The 14,676-nt window shown below is 42.5% G+C and overlaps 1 protein-coding gene across 2 annotated transcripts in view; it reads left to right on the top strand.

Moving 5' to 3' along the window:
- The first annotated feature begins 2,365 nt into the window (after nucleotides 1-2,365).
- Nucleotides 2,366-14,676, top strand: part of Acvr1c (activin A receptor type 1C) — a 76,931-nt gene continuing 64,620 nt past the window's right edge. The window contains exon 1 of one of the 2 annotated variants that reach the window (XM_039104246.2): nucleotides 2,366-2,684. In XM_039104246.2, coding sequence (XP_038960174.1) covers nucleotides 2,612-2,684 — 73 coding nt within the window. In that variant the 5' untranslated portion in view covers nucleotides 2,366-2,611. The remainder of the gene's footprint in view (nucleotides 2,685-14,676) is intronic. The other variant, NM_139090.2, reaches the window with a different exon arrangement.

Below are 14,676 nucleotides of genomic sequence, written 5' to 3'. Positions count from 1 at the left end.
ACACCACTACTGTTATCAAGTATCATATGCTGTGCACAATTGTATGTGACTCACGGTGAAGTAGGTTTTATATTTTATGCTAGTACCCCATTAAAAGGAAGAAGATTCTTGGGGCTAGTGAGATGGGTCAGCATTTACCCTGCAAAGCCTGACTGAAGGCCTAAATTTCAGAGACCCGAGTGGTGGAGGGAAAAACTGACAAAAATAAATAAATAAATAAATAAAAAGACACCTCTGTAATAAACATGCTACTCTCTCCTCTCTCTCTCTCTCTCTCTCTCTCTCTCTCTTCTCTCTCAGTCTCTCTCTCTCTCTCTCTCTCTCTCTGTGTGTGTGTGTGTGTGTGTGTGAGAGAGAGAGAGAGAGAGAGAGAGAGAGAGAGAGAGAGAGCGAGCCTACCCCAAGTAAATGAATGCACATAACAAAGCATTTTAAAAGTACATGTTCTGTGCTGAGTTACAAGTTTCTGACAGATATGACGTCTCTTGGAAACAGGACATTTCGGTTTGTTTCTCTTATAGTTTTATGAGACCTCTGTCACATTCATTCTGACTTATTTATCCCAATTGTCAACATGTTACGCTATTGCTTGTAAAACAAGGTAAATTCTGTTCATCTGTAACGTATCTTACATTACCACTTTTGCACCGAGTCTTTGCAACAGGGCATGGATTTTGTGAGCACAGCCCATATCGATTTGCGATGGACCCTTTGCAAGCACTAGATACCCACCTGCTGTTTGTAGAGGCCATATTGACAATGCCCCATCAGACTGAAGAGAAAACCACTGGGTTCGTTTGGAGTGTTAAAGTTATTCAACATCTGACTTCTTGATGTAAAAACCTTGCTTTCTTACAAAACAAGAGTGTCTCAACTTGCAGAAGACCTAGTTTTCTGTATTAAAGACAAATATGTAGGAGTAAACACCTGTGTCTGCTGGATGCCTTACTGCAGCTGCACCTTTGCACTGCCTTTTTTTGGGGGGGGGAGGGGGGGTCTGGTTAGCACTAAAGTAGAACCCAGCTGTGAGCCAAGGCAAAGCCACAATATACCGTGCCCAAGCATTTTCTTGCTTACTTTTTTAAGTGTCTAGTTGTGGGTGTGTGGAAGGGCTCAGATGTGTACCACATCTCCATTTTTTTTTTTTGTTTGTTTGGATCCAAGATGAAATGAGGACGAAGTCTTTTTATACTCCGGGATGTTTTGATTCATCCTCGGTGGGGGTACAAAAGTTCCCCAGAACTGCCACTCTCGTGCTTCAAAGTCCATCACGCATCCCGCCTCCACCAGCGCCATCATCCTTTGACAGCGAAGGCATCCATCTTTACAGAGTTTTCCGTAGGCTTCAGAAGGAACATTTCCTGTTTAGTGCTGAGATAGGTGAAGAAGTATCTCTTACTCTAAAGCAATTAATTTATATGACTCAAGCACTTGGAGGAGCCTTCTAACACCAGTGAGAGCACCCGCATTGTAGTCTTGGTTTTGTGTGTCATTCAAACAAAAACAATCCCATTCATTTTTACGCTCAGGCTGCATGAGTAAAGGGAGTTTATATTTGCTTCTGTTTAATTGGTGATGGCTACCCTTACATTTTGGGTCCCTATCTAGATGGGAAACAGGCATTAGTAAGCTTTTGCAGGAGGATGCATGTACAGGTTTAGTGGTGGTGTTAAGCAATACTCAAATGGCTTTTTATGATTTGAGCAATTCTTTTTTACGTTGTTTAACCACCTCTCTCCCCAGTTGCTAACTCTGTAACTGCAGAAATACCTTCTACTTATGTGTGCCTGGTCCTTTACTTCCGTTACTCATCATAGACAGCTATGTCACCTGGCATAGTTTCTCAGTTTTGTGCCCTCATTTTTTTAGGTCACATGAAGATGAGGGCATGAATGAATGACGTTTGTTTGGTAAAGCAGAGCTGTGTGGTTTGAAGGCAATGGTGCCTTGGGTCATTTTCAGGGATCCACAGAAAGGGAGCACTTTCACAGACCCAAGAACTGGGGTGCTGGGGTGGGACAAGCCTGGAGAAAGAGCCTGTGATGTTCTCATGGCTCAGGCTAGTTACATTTAGGGGACAAATAAACGAATGTGGAGAGATCTAGAAAGGTGGATCTTCTGTAGGAGACTGTAGAGAAAGCAGCTGCTGCCGTCGTCCTACGTGTCTTTAAAGTCTCAGCTGGGCTTTGCTCTCCTACCCCCCCTCCCCACTCCCACCCCCACAAGGAAAAGCTAATCTCAGGGACCTGGCGCGGCCCGCTTCTCTTCGCCTACAAGAGGTGTCACCTCCCCGCCACCCCTCCGCCCTCGGTCTTCTGCCCCGCCTTTGGGAGGGTGGCTGGCAGCGGTGTCGGTGGAGGCGCGGCAGGGGCGGGCCCTGTCCCTCGAGGCAGCCCGCGGGGCCAGTGGCAGGAGCGGCGCGCCGCCAGCCGCGGGGGGCGTGGGATGGGGGAGGCGGCGGAGGGGAGCGCCCGCTGCCACTAGAGCCAACCGCGCACTTCCGAAGGGTGTCGCGGCTGCGCTCCCCTCCCGCGCCCCGGGAACTTCAAAGCGGCCCGCGCTGCGGGCTGCGCTCTGGGACCCCGAAGCCTTGCACCGCCGCGGGGTGGCCATGACCCCAGCGCGCCGCTCCGCACTGAGCCTGGCCCTCCTGCTGGTGGCACTGGCCTCCGACCTTGCGGCAGGTATCGTGGGTGTTTCTTTCCCGAGCTCGTGGGGGTGGCAGTGGGGGCGGTCTGCGGGTGATCAGAGGTGACAGAAGGTACTCTGGGCCAGGTGGCTGTCCGGGAAGCCTAGTGGGGGAAACGCAGTGGGCTGAGAGCGCGTGGGGCAGGGCGCAGCGTGGGCACCTGATGTCTGGCAGCCGGAGGGTTAGGTAGGTGTACAGGTGTTTGGGGGACGAAATCATCAAGGGAGGAAAGGAGACAGGGACGTGGGGCTTGGAGAGTGGGACTGAGGTGGATGATTAATTCGAGGACAGTTTGCAGCAGAGGGAGTAGGGGAGCATTTGTAGGTGCGTGCTTGGCTGGGAGCTGGGTGCCACTATTTCACACTGCAGGGACTTGGAGGAGTGCAGGTGCGCTCTGGGGGTGGCAATGTGTGGAGCCCCAGAGAGACGCACAAGGGTGGGCGCAGGGTGGGGGAGGAGGTGGCAACTTAGTCTGAGTTTTCGGAGGTGAAGTATATTCCAAAGGCCATTGGTGCCAAAGGAGACAGGAAAGGGGGTTTAAGTCTGCGTAGCTCGCAATGCACGTTGCTTTCGAGGTATGATTTTTTTTTTTTTTACTCAGTTTCCGGAAGTGGGGGTATGGCAAGCGTCCCAGCGTTTATAACAGGTCTGTGCTGCGATAGGCTAAATAGAGTCCTCGACCCGAGCTAGAATCCAAACGTTTCTTTTACGATGTTTACTAGAAACTGGGGCAAATGCATCTTTGCTTTAAAAAAAAAAGTCTGCTCTGGAACTATACTCGAACATTGCCCTGGATTTCAGAGAACAGGAACAGGTCCCACCCTAAGTCATTCTTTAAACATTTCAATCAGACATGGAAGACATTTGTACATATAAAAGACCCCCAAAACCCTGGTGTTTTTCCATAGAGCAGTACTTTGTCCGAAGCTGATTTTGATGCATTTTTTTGTTGTTTTTTTTTTTTCCAGATGACAATCTGTTTGACATTAATAGCTATACTCAGGGTGGGTAGTTTCCTCGTGGTGACATGTGCAAGCGTTTGTTTTGAGTAGTATGATTGCTGTCATGTACAGATTTCAGATGGCCTGAGAGAATTACCAAGTACAATATTCAAGTTAAAAAGCGATAATTGGAAAGAATTAAGAGATAAAATTGGAGGATGAAAACATTTTAGCCATCTTTAGGAAAGCGATTATTGTACTGCAGCCAGGAGGATGGGGGGGGGGGGAGTCAGGGTTTAGAAAATTCATCGATGCGAACGAAGTCGACTGCCAAAGTCCTCCTAGAAAATGGGTGAGCACTTTGCTAACTTGGGATGCTGAATGTGTGTTCTTGACAACCGAATAGAATTTACCAACCCAAACTAAAAAAAAAACCCCAAAGTAGCTTTCAAGTATCACAGTTGTGACTGCCTACCTGTGAACCTGTCTCTCTAGGTTGACCAAGTCACTTTTTTTTTAATTTGGGATAATAGAAAGAAAGGATTATACTTTTTAATGTATGCTACAGAGGTATGTTTTGTTTTATGACAGAAACTAAGGCACAGCCACAGAATAAAGTATGCCCCATATGGTTTTTGACAGGGCATGAAAACTTTAAACACTAAATGCATTATCTGTGCATTATGATATATATTACATTTAAGATTGACTGTTTTTGGAAAAACTGAGATAATAGAAAAATGCTTAATGTGTCAAAATAGTGGCTAACTTATTAAAATTGAATTTTTTGTGGCCAGCTTTTCTTTCCAATACAATTATTTTCAGATTTTTTTTTAAACTTTTGTCCCACATAAGCAACAGGTGTTGATATTTACATTATCTGTCCCAGGTTTTATATAATTCTTTGATGACCTCTTTATATATCTATTTATATATTTTTTGAACATATGCTTCTGTGTGTGTGTGTGTGTGTGTGTGTGTGCGTGCATGCAGGTCATTGCATACCATGTGCTTGGCAGTGCTTGAGGAGGGCAGAAGAGGGTGTTGGATCCCTTGGAATTTGAGTTACAGATGGTTGTAAGCTACCATGTGGGTCCTGGGGATAAGCCTGAGTCCACTGTAAGAGTAGCCTGTGTTTTAGCCACTGAACCATGGCTTCAGGCCCTGTTTGGTGCTTTGATAACAGGATTCTAGGTAGTTCCCTCCCCAACATTTAAAGTGTATTTCTCTAATGTTTTCTAGCCTCTCTTTGTAAATTATGTCATGAATCCTACTGAGCATTTACAAATGTGTACTTGACATGGTTGTCAAGTTATATGGGAAGTTGTTCTGGACAGGAAGACATTGCGAGACTGTGTTACAGAAAGCACCAGCTTCCAAAATGGCCCTGGATATCTGAAAACATGGTAAAGTAGTTGGCCGTTTCTGCCTTGGCTGACCCTCTCCGGCATCTTGGTTGCCTTTGAGGTGGCATGGAGTCACAGAAGAGTTGATCGTTCCTCTGAGCATCCCAGAGACATAACAGCTGGCAGTGTCTTAGAAACACTGCTCACTGATCTATACAGATTGTTTAAAAAGGCTCCTCTTGTTATTTGGCTCTTTAGACACCTCCCTGTCTGACAGGATGATGCCTCAGAGCATTTACAACACTCCTTGTTCAGATCAAGCAAAGAAAGAATGCCCTGGGATCCTCCGCTCTGAGCTGCACCGGGATCCTGCAGGGTTACATCTTGTGCGTTCTCTTCTGATGCCACTCCATTCCTTTGTCCTTTGGTCAGTAAAAGAGGCATCTCTCCAGAAGCACAGAGCTGTGTTTCCTTTAATAACCGCTATGGGGCTGAGGGTATCAGGTGATGAGATGTCCCCCAGACTCCCCAGGCAGGAGTTAGCAGTTCACAGAGGGTCCCAGAGGTGCTTCTGGGAGGGAAAGAGAAAACCTGGGCCGAGCTAACAAATGCAGAAGCTGTTGACACCTTTGTCCTTCTTTAGGCACAATCATTTATTGGTTGGTGGGTACAAATGTGGCAAGAGCCTCTCTGGTTCCAGGGAAGAGATCTCTCTGGCAGAGGAGAAATGCGTGGGCACCCTTGGGGCATATTTCTTCATCATCTGAGCTGCCCAAGGCTTTTGCCTAGTCTCAGGGATGCAAAGTCATATAAAGTTATGCAAAAACATATAAAAATATTTGAAGCAGCAGAGCACTGTGGCTAAGGAGTTAATTCTTTAACTCAAGCAATTGATTTGCCAGGGGTGGTACAGATTACAGGAGGATGTAGTCTAGGGAGAGGAAGGGGCAGCTGTAGGTAGCAGTCGCTAAGTTGTGGATTAATGGAGGTGATGATTCAGTTGAGTTTTAAATTGCCCATTAGACACTAAAGAGGACATCTTAAGAAAGAAATTGATTTTAAGGGTCTGGAGTTTAGAGGGCATGTCTGGGCTGATGGTAAAAATAAAACTGAGCCAAAGCCATTTGCAGATAATTTTGAAAGATGTGGCAGGGCCTCAAATTTAGTAAACGAAGTGCAGGCCCAGTTAAACTGAGTTTCAGATAAATAATGAATAAATTTTTAGTCTTCATGTGTCACTGATACAGCACCACACAAACACGTATTACAAATCCGTTTCTATGATGGCCAGGGATGGCGCACACCTTGAATCCCAGCACTTGGGAAGCAGAGGTGGGCAGATCTATGACTTCGGGGCCAGCTTGGTCTACAGAATGAGTTCCAGAACAGCCAGGGCTACTTGGAGAAATCCTGTCTTCAAAACAAAAACAAACAAACAAACAAAGTAATTTTTTTGGTATAAATTTCAGTTAACTGGGAACTCTCTGACTTTAACTTTCAGCTCATGAGAAAGAAATACTGCGATAATATGAATTCTCGGTGGTCATATTCCTGGCTTTTTTTTTTTTTTATTGAAAGAACAGAGCAGACCTATTTTCTGTGTCAGGTCTCTTAGAACTTTTGTTCTGGCTTTGCCTCTGTCCCAGGTTGCATCTCAAGATAGGTCATTGTGAGCTCTCTGAACAGGAAGTTCCCCTGCTTCTGTGTGGCCAGAAGCAACTCTAGCCTCTTCCAATGTAATTTTGAATATCTCAACATAAGAACCTATGCAGAGGAGGCAAACATAATTCTCTGGGGCTGGGCGAGGCTGGAAGTGACTGTTGAATCAAAAAGGTTGGTTTCACGCAAATCTGCAGCCTTTTGAAAGTGATTGTTATTTGTTGATGTTACCTTGCGAGGGCATTTTCCTTTTGAATGATCCTTTGTGTTGTCTCTTTTAGGAGAAATTCTTCCAGGCAGGAAACACCCAACTGACTTACTTTTCTCAGTCGTATACTTGTCTAACTTATTGCAAATCAGTCGTGTGTTGCAAATCAGAACATTAGGGGTTGGGGAATCAGACAAGGTCATGACTAGGGAGACTGTGAAGCCCCATAGGACCTGCTCTGTCTAACACAACTTGTGGTTTGGGGCCACAATTTAAAAGAAGTATTGCGAGTCTTTTGGGAAAGGAGCCAGAGTATAAAAATAGCATCCAGAGGCTATTTCGCTCTTGCTCCCGCTTAGTCTCCACCTACGACTGTTGTTACCAGCTGACTGACCCCACCTTTGTGAATGCAGACTTGTAATCATGGATTCTTAGGCTCTAGATATACGCTTCCATATGGAAATAACTTATTTTGACAAATGATAAAGTGAATTTTCAAGTGTCAGCGATAAACTAAAGCAAGAAAGCCAAACTTCTGAGAACAAAGTGCATGGCGTGCCACACCTCGTTGCGTCATCTTCGGGGTTTTTTTCTGGATCTTTTTGTGCTTTGGCATGCTGTATATTAAGATTTATTTCCTGCCAGTTATCAAAACTTCAGGGTTTATTTTTATTTTAAGATAATGTGATATGCTCTTAAGTATTATAAAGGTGACCCTTTTATGTTATATAGCATGTAATATAGTACTATGTATCATATAATGTATACATATTATATATCATATTAGGAAAACCTAAATATCATCTTGACTCAAATCCCTTTCCTTGGTTAAGCCAGAAGACTTAGAAAAGGGGGCTGGCTGTGGCAGAACAAAGGAAAAATAACCTTTTGTAACCTGTTGCTTTAGACTTTAACTGCATAGCATAACTCCAATATCCTCTACCTTCCTAAATGTTTAATAAGTCGGTAGTCAATGAACCAGTGAAGGAACCATAGAATCCTAGACCTGGACACTATATCTTTTCAAGACCATCAATATTTGACATTCAGGAACTATAGGAGAGATAGACCAAGGCCCCCAGCACCCCTCCCCCCATTAGTGCAGCTCTCAGGGTAATCATGAGGGACATAGGCAACAATGACTTGAAGTAAGGAATAGGCATTGGATCTGTGGGAAGGGATGCTGAGTATCTTCCCTATGCTGAGGCAGAACTTGCTTTCCCTGTATTTTATTTCAGATTGACTTCTGCATCTTCCTTGGTTTTGAGAGTTGGATCTCAAAATAGGAGGGCTACCCAGCGGTTCCCTAGAATGTGAACAATGCAAACGTCTACTTTCCCTTAGGAGTTCCGTAAGGAGGAAAAGGGACAGGGAGATGGTGAGAATGTGAACTGTGTTCAGAAGACTACCTCCACCCAAGCCCACATGGCCACCTCCCCTCTTGCGCATCCCTGCTCTGATTGGCTAGCTAGGTTATCTACTTGTTCTGATTCTTCACTCCCCCCCCTCTAAAATCACTTACCTTTTCTGTTATTCTCTTCTGTCTTTCTGAGAGTAGGCCTGACTGTCTCTTTGGAGCTGTTTTAAATTAATCCTCTCAAGAATTCATGGCTGAATCATTCAGTATGACTCAAGAGCTTGCTTATTATTTTTTAAAACAATTTAAATTTGCAATGACTTATACCATCCCAAATTAGAGCAATCTGGTTTTTCATTAAACTTTTCACATAGAAATACCATCAGAAGGCTCAAAATTTTTGAAGGTGAACCGCACATCCCCGCCCTCCCCTCCCGGACCTCAAGTCTGTTTTGTCATCTTAATCTCATGGGAAGGCACAAGGACAGTGATAGGTGCCACATCTCTGTGTGCTGAATAAAAGTCTTAAATAACTTCATGATTAATTTAAAGAAAGATTTTGTGTGTGTGTGTGTGTGTGTGTGTGTGTGTGTGTCTGTGTGTGTGTGTGGTCAAAAATAGGACAAGACAAAATCTAGTCCATCAGGACCTGGGAAATGGTAATTCTGCTGCAAAATGTTTCATACATGCATACTTATCCAAGAGATGGTAATTGAGAGAGTGGTAATCCAGATTAGAATGGTTTTTTTGAAAAAAAAAAACAGGCTGTTTTAAAACAGAGCCAGAATATATTAAAAAGTATTAGCTCCTTACATTTCACAGTCCTATCTGATGACACTTTCCTGGCCTGCTCTCCTAGACGTGTGTTTTTTTTCTTCTCTACCACCCCCATTAACACTCTTCAAGAGTAAAAATTCAGCTCTGAACATTTGCCTGCTCTCAGAGTTATAGTAAGACTGTGTTCTCACTTAAACTCCACTTACAGTCTGCAATATGTATTTCCAGGAAATGGACAATGTACTAAACCTGGACGAATGAAAGAATAGCTCTAGAATCAAAGGATTCCTTGTAGGACAGTAAGTGTGTACTTGAATGGAGTTAGTTAAGAAAAACTATTTCCTAAGGCTGGTCTCTAGCTAAATTTTTACTAAAAGGCATTGCCTTTTGCATAGTGCAGAATGTTGCCCTCAGTAAAGTACTTGGACCTCTTTCAAAGAGTTGAGCATTGTAAATCAGGAGTTGAGCATTGTAAATCAAGAGTTGAGCTTTGTAAATCAAGAGTTGAGCATTGTAAATCAAGAGTTGAGCATTGTAAATCAGGCTCAAGACAGTTTGGGTTTCGTCACCAGCACAGAGGTTTCTGTAATAGCGCATCACCTGTCACACAATGTCACTTTCGCATTTCTGCCATTGGGGATTTGAACTCCATCTCCTTTTACCTTGGCGAATCTGACTAGAAGTTAAGCAATTTCGTTGGTTTATCGCAAATATATAGATATTGGTTTTATTGATTAGTTCTTTTTCACCTTCGATCAAGTATTGGCAGCTTTTCCCGATAGGATCTATACAGTATCCCATACATTCTGGCTTCAGGATTCGTGTCCTAAAGTCTCTTTTGCAACTCTCTAATTCATCCTTTGTAGTAATGAAAGCACCCAGAGACAATGCACAGATGGATAGGTGTTGCTGCATTTCAATAAAACTTTATTTATAAACTGCCCTCCACTACAGTGTACTGATACTTTCTTCAGTCATTCACTCTTGACCTTTGTTCTCTTTTAACATACATATTTAAAGTTGTAAGCTTCCGGCTCTGCCGCTGCTCCAGTCCATCCTCATGGTGTAATCTGGGTCATGCTTCTACTTTGATTGGATTCAAAATATTTTCTCATTTTCTTGTTAATTTTTGGGGGCCGATATAGAAAAACAGACAACCTGTTGTTGATTTTATTAAACTCTAATTTAACTCTATTGTTGGGTTAAAGGAAATCCACAACCTTTATGGTTTCAATTATTTGACTTTGTGTTTGTTTTATAGGTCACCATGTGTCTAACCTGGTGGGAATGCAGGAGAGGATTGGCATGGGCGGCAGGTTCTGTAAAAACACATTGGCTCCGGCTGCTTGACAGTGCTATTCAAACCTTGCGTATCTTACTGAATTTTTCTCTCCTGCTCTCTCAGTTATTAAAGGAGTGTTGAATTCTCTGATTTACCTGTGTAATTGTCTACTTGTATTTCCAGCTTTCCCAGATTTGGCTTTTTGGATTTCAAGTTTTGATATTGAATCCACTCACATATCGAATTATTATATCTTCTTTCTGAACTGTATTTTATAGTTCTGCGTGCACGGGCATTTTGCCACTATTCGTGTCCAGGTATCACACGGGTGCCAGGTGCCCATGGAGGTCAGACGAGGGCATCAGATCCCTTAGCACTGGAGTTATGAATGGGTGTGGGCCATTGAACTCAGGACATCTTGAAGAGTCAATTCTCTTAACCACTGAGCTGTCTCTCCAGCCCATATGATGTCTTTTTTGATACATATTGGGAAATCTATTTTATCTATGGATATATTTATTAAGATGACACACTGTTCATAATTGGCAATAATAGTATTTGCTTTGAAGTCGACCCTGTCCATGTAGTCCTACTATTCTTAGAGTCGATTTTTTTTTTTTTAGATCAATTTAGCAAAACTATTAGGATAGCAATGATAACGTTCTAGGGCCAAGGGAACGTCTGCATTTTACAGATTTTTCCACTTGCCTGTTATCTTATGTGTGGCTTTGTATTTAAAGTTGGACTTTTTTCTTTTGCAGTAAGCGTATGGGTGAATCTTTCTCATTCTTACCTACTTGCCTTTTAACTGGGGTTTATAGAACATATGTGTTGAATGTATTTATCAGTGTGGTTTGCTTTAAAGCTGTCTGTTTTTTAAAAAGATAAGCGTTCATTGCTTTTTTTTTCCTTGCCTTCAACCAATATATTGGACCAAGGACAGTTATTACATATTACTTCCGCTATTAATTTACGAGCTGTATCCCTTTGTTTTTTGGCTATTGCCTCAAACATTCTTGCCTCCATCTTTAAATGACCGTAGTTTAAGAACTTCATTGTGTGCTTTAGTTCTCTTTGTCTTTGTGCTGTTACTGTCATCCATTCTTCTTCTTTTAATTGGTTATTTCACTTACATTTCTAATGTTATTCCCCTTCCTGGTTTCCCCTTTGCAAACCCTTCATTCCCTCCCCACTTCCCCTGCTTTGATGAAGGTGCTCTCCCACCCACCCACCTACTCCCTCCCTCCTCCCTGCCCTGTCATTCCCCTACACTGGGGCATCCAGCCTTCATAGAACTAAGAGCTTCTCCTCCCATTGATGCCAGATAAGGCTATTCTCTGCTACATATGTGGCTGGAGCCATGGGTCACACCATGTGTACTCTTTGGTTGGTGGTTTAGTTCCTGGGAGCTCCGGGGGTCTGGTTGGTTGACATTGTTGTTCTTCCCATGGGGTTACAAACCTTTCAGCTCCTTCAGTCTTTTTCTAACTCCTCTACTGCGGACCTATGCTCAGAACCATTGCTGCCTCTGTATTTGTCAGGCTCAGGCACAGCCTCTCAGGAGAAAGCTATATCAGGTTCCTGTCAGCTTGCACTTCTTGGCATCCGCAATAGTGACTGGATTTGGTGCTTGTATATGAGATGGATCCCCAGGTGGGGCAGTCTCTGGTTGGCCTTTCCTTCAGTTTCTGCTTCACACGTTGTCTCCATATATTCTCCTGTGAGCATTTTGTTCCCCCTTCTAAGAAAGACTGAGGCATCCACACTTTGATCTTCCTCCTTCTTGAGTTTTGTGTGGTCTATAAATTTTATCTTGGGTAATCCAAGCTTTTGGGCTAATATCCACTTATCAGTGAATGCACACCCTGTGTGCTCTTTTGTGATTGGGTTACCTCACTCAGGATGATATTTTCTAGTGCCATCCATTTGCCTATGGATTTCATGAAGTCATTGTTTTTGATAGCTGAGTAGTACTCCATTGTGTAGATGTACCACATTCTCTGTATCCATTCCTCTGTTGAAGGGCATCTGGGTTCTTTCCAGCTTCTGGCTATTATAAATAAGGCTGTCTTGAACATAGTAGAGCATGTGTTCTTGTTGTAATGTTAGAGCATCCTTTGGGTGTGTGCCCAAGAATGTTATAGAACATAAAGTTTAACAGCTTTACGGATACTGCTCATCCACTTTCTAACCCCATTTTTATTATTGGTTGCTTTTTTAGTTTTTCAAATGCTGACCCATTTGATCACCCTTTTTCTATTAATGTATGTCATTTTTATGTGTTTGTAAGGAACGTATAGACAGTATCATGCTTCCTTCTAAATACTTCGGTATGAATATTATACACAGTTCAACATTTGTTCACATTTTTCTCCTGTGATCAAATATTTATATATGATATTCTTGGGTATTCATTTTGAGAAATGCACTCACCCAGTCTTTAAAAAATATTAATGATTAACTTCACAATGGTAGACTGCCTCATGTGCCTCTCCAGGCATTCTGTGATGCTAGACTCTCAATGACATCTGGTATTTTATTTTTTTTCTGTAGATAGGTTTTGGCTATGTAAATTCTGATTTGTAACAGCCACTTAGATTAAGTTTGTTGGTAGTATTGTTCAAATTTTGTATATTTTTACTGAGAAAACTGTGTTAAAACTTTTCCAATATGTTGAGAATTTGTCTAGTTTTTTTCTTTAGTTCTTTCTTAAACATTGTTATTATTGCTACTATTAATTTGTGTGTCTCTCTGTGTGTGTCTGTGGTGTGCACACTTATGTGCATTGCATTGTGTGTTGACTTCAGAAGGCACCTTGCAGGATGTGGTTCTCTCCTTCTATTATATGGGTCATGATAGGGACCAGGTTGTCAGGCTTGACAGCAGACAGCCCTACTCACTCAGCCACCTTGTCTTCCCAGCTTTAGTTTTGTCAAATTTTATTTCAATTTTATAATTGTACAGATATGCATTTAATATTGATGTCTTTTTTTTTACTGTAAGGTAAGTCTTTTTATGTAGTTCAGTGGTAGAGTCTGCCAGTAATATTATCTTGATGCAGCCATGATAATGTCATGATGTTTAATGTTTGTGTATATTTTTTTCACCACCATTTTGTTAGGTGTTTTATGTATTTATATTTCGAATGTTATCCCCTTTCCCCTCTCTCCCTGCTTCTATAAAGATGCTTGCACTTCCACCCAGCCACTCCCACCTCAACACCCTGGCATTCCCCTACACTGGGAAAACGAGCCTTCACTGGGCCAAAGGTTTCTCCTCCTATTGATGTCAGACAAGGCCACCCTCTGCTACATATTGGCTGGAGCCATTGGTCACAGCATGTGTACTCTTTGGTTGGTGGTTTAGTCCCCAGAAGCTCTGGAGTAGAGGGAGGGTGGTTCTCGTTGGTTGATATTGTTGTTCTTCCTATGGGGTTGCAAACCCCTCCAGCTCCTTCAGTCCATTCTCTAATTCCTCTATTGGCATTCCTGTGCTCAGTCTAATGATTAGCTGCAAGCATTCTCGTCTGTCTCAGTAAGGCTCTGGTAGAGCCTCTCAGGAGACGTCCATATCAGGCTCCTGTCAGCATGTACTTCTTGGCATCAGCAATAGTGACTGGGTTTGGTGGCTGCATGTGGTATGGATCCCCAAGTGGGGCTTCCTTTCCTTCAGTCCCTGCTCTACTCTTTGTCCCTGTATTTCCTCCCATGAGTATTTCGTTCTCCCTTCTAAGAAGACTTGAAGCATCCACACTTTGGTCTTCCTTCTTCTTGAGCTTCATGTGGTCTGTCAATTGTTTCTTGGGTATTCCGAGCTTTTGGGCTAATATCCGCTTATCAGTGAGTGCATACCATGTGTGTTCTTTTGTGACTGGGTTACCTCAGTCAGGATGATATTTTCTAGTTCCATCCTTCTCTGTGATTTTATTATCACGAGCTCCGTGAGCTATGGTATTAGCACATCCTTCAGTATGTACTTGGTTCTTGATTTTTAGCCATTTGTCAAATCACACATCTGACTATAATTAGTCAGTGTCCCACTTATACTTAGCATACTAACTGAGACAGGTATTAATCATTCTATCTTCTTTTTGTCTTTCTTGTTTTTCTTTATTCCTTTCTGTAGAGCTGGTATTACTTTTAGTGTTACTTTACTGATTTCTTAATTTTGCTTTTCAATTAGTTTTTTATGTTTCTGTAAATCTATTGTTTTTTAATTCAATGTTCATTTTCAATCAACATGGTGATATTTTAGCCACACTTTTTATGTTCTTACTTCCGTCTTCTTACTTTACCTTTCCCTCTTCATCCCAACATACCCTACTTTAAACACAAAGACCTTATGATAACATGGCTAGATTTATAAAGAGTATACTTATATCAACTAAAATGACATATGAAGCAGATTTAGACATGAT

Source organism: Rattus norvegicus, chromosome 3, assembly GCF_036323735.1.
Source record: "Rattus norvegicus strain BN/NHsdMcwi chromosome 3, GRCr8, whole genome shotgun sequence".
Taxonomy (NCBI): Eukaryota; Metazoa; Chordata; class Mammalia; order Rodentia; family Muridae; genus Rattus; species Rattus norvegicus.
This window is presented reverse-complemented; position numbering and strand designations above follow the sequence as displayed.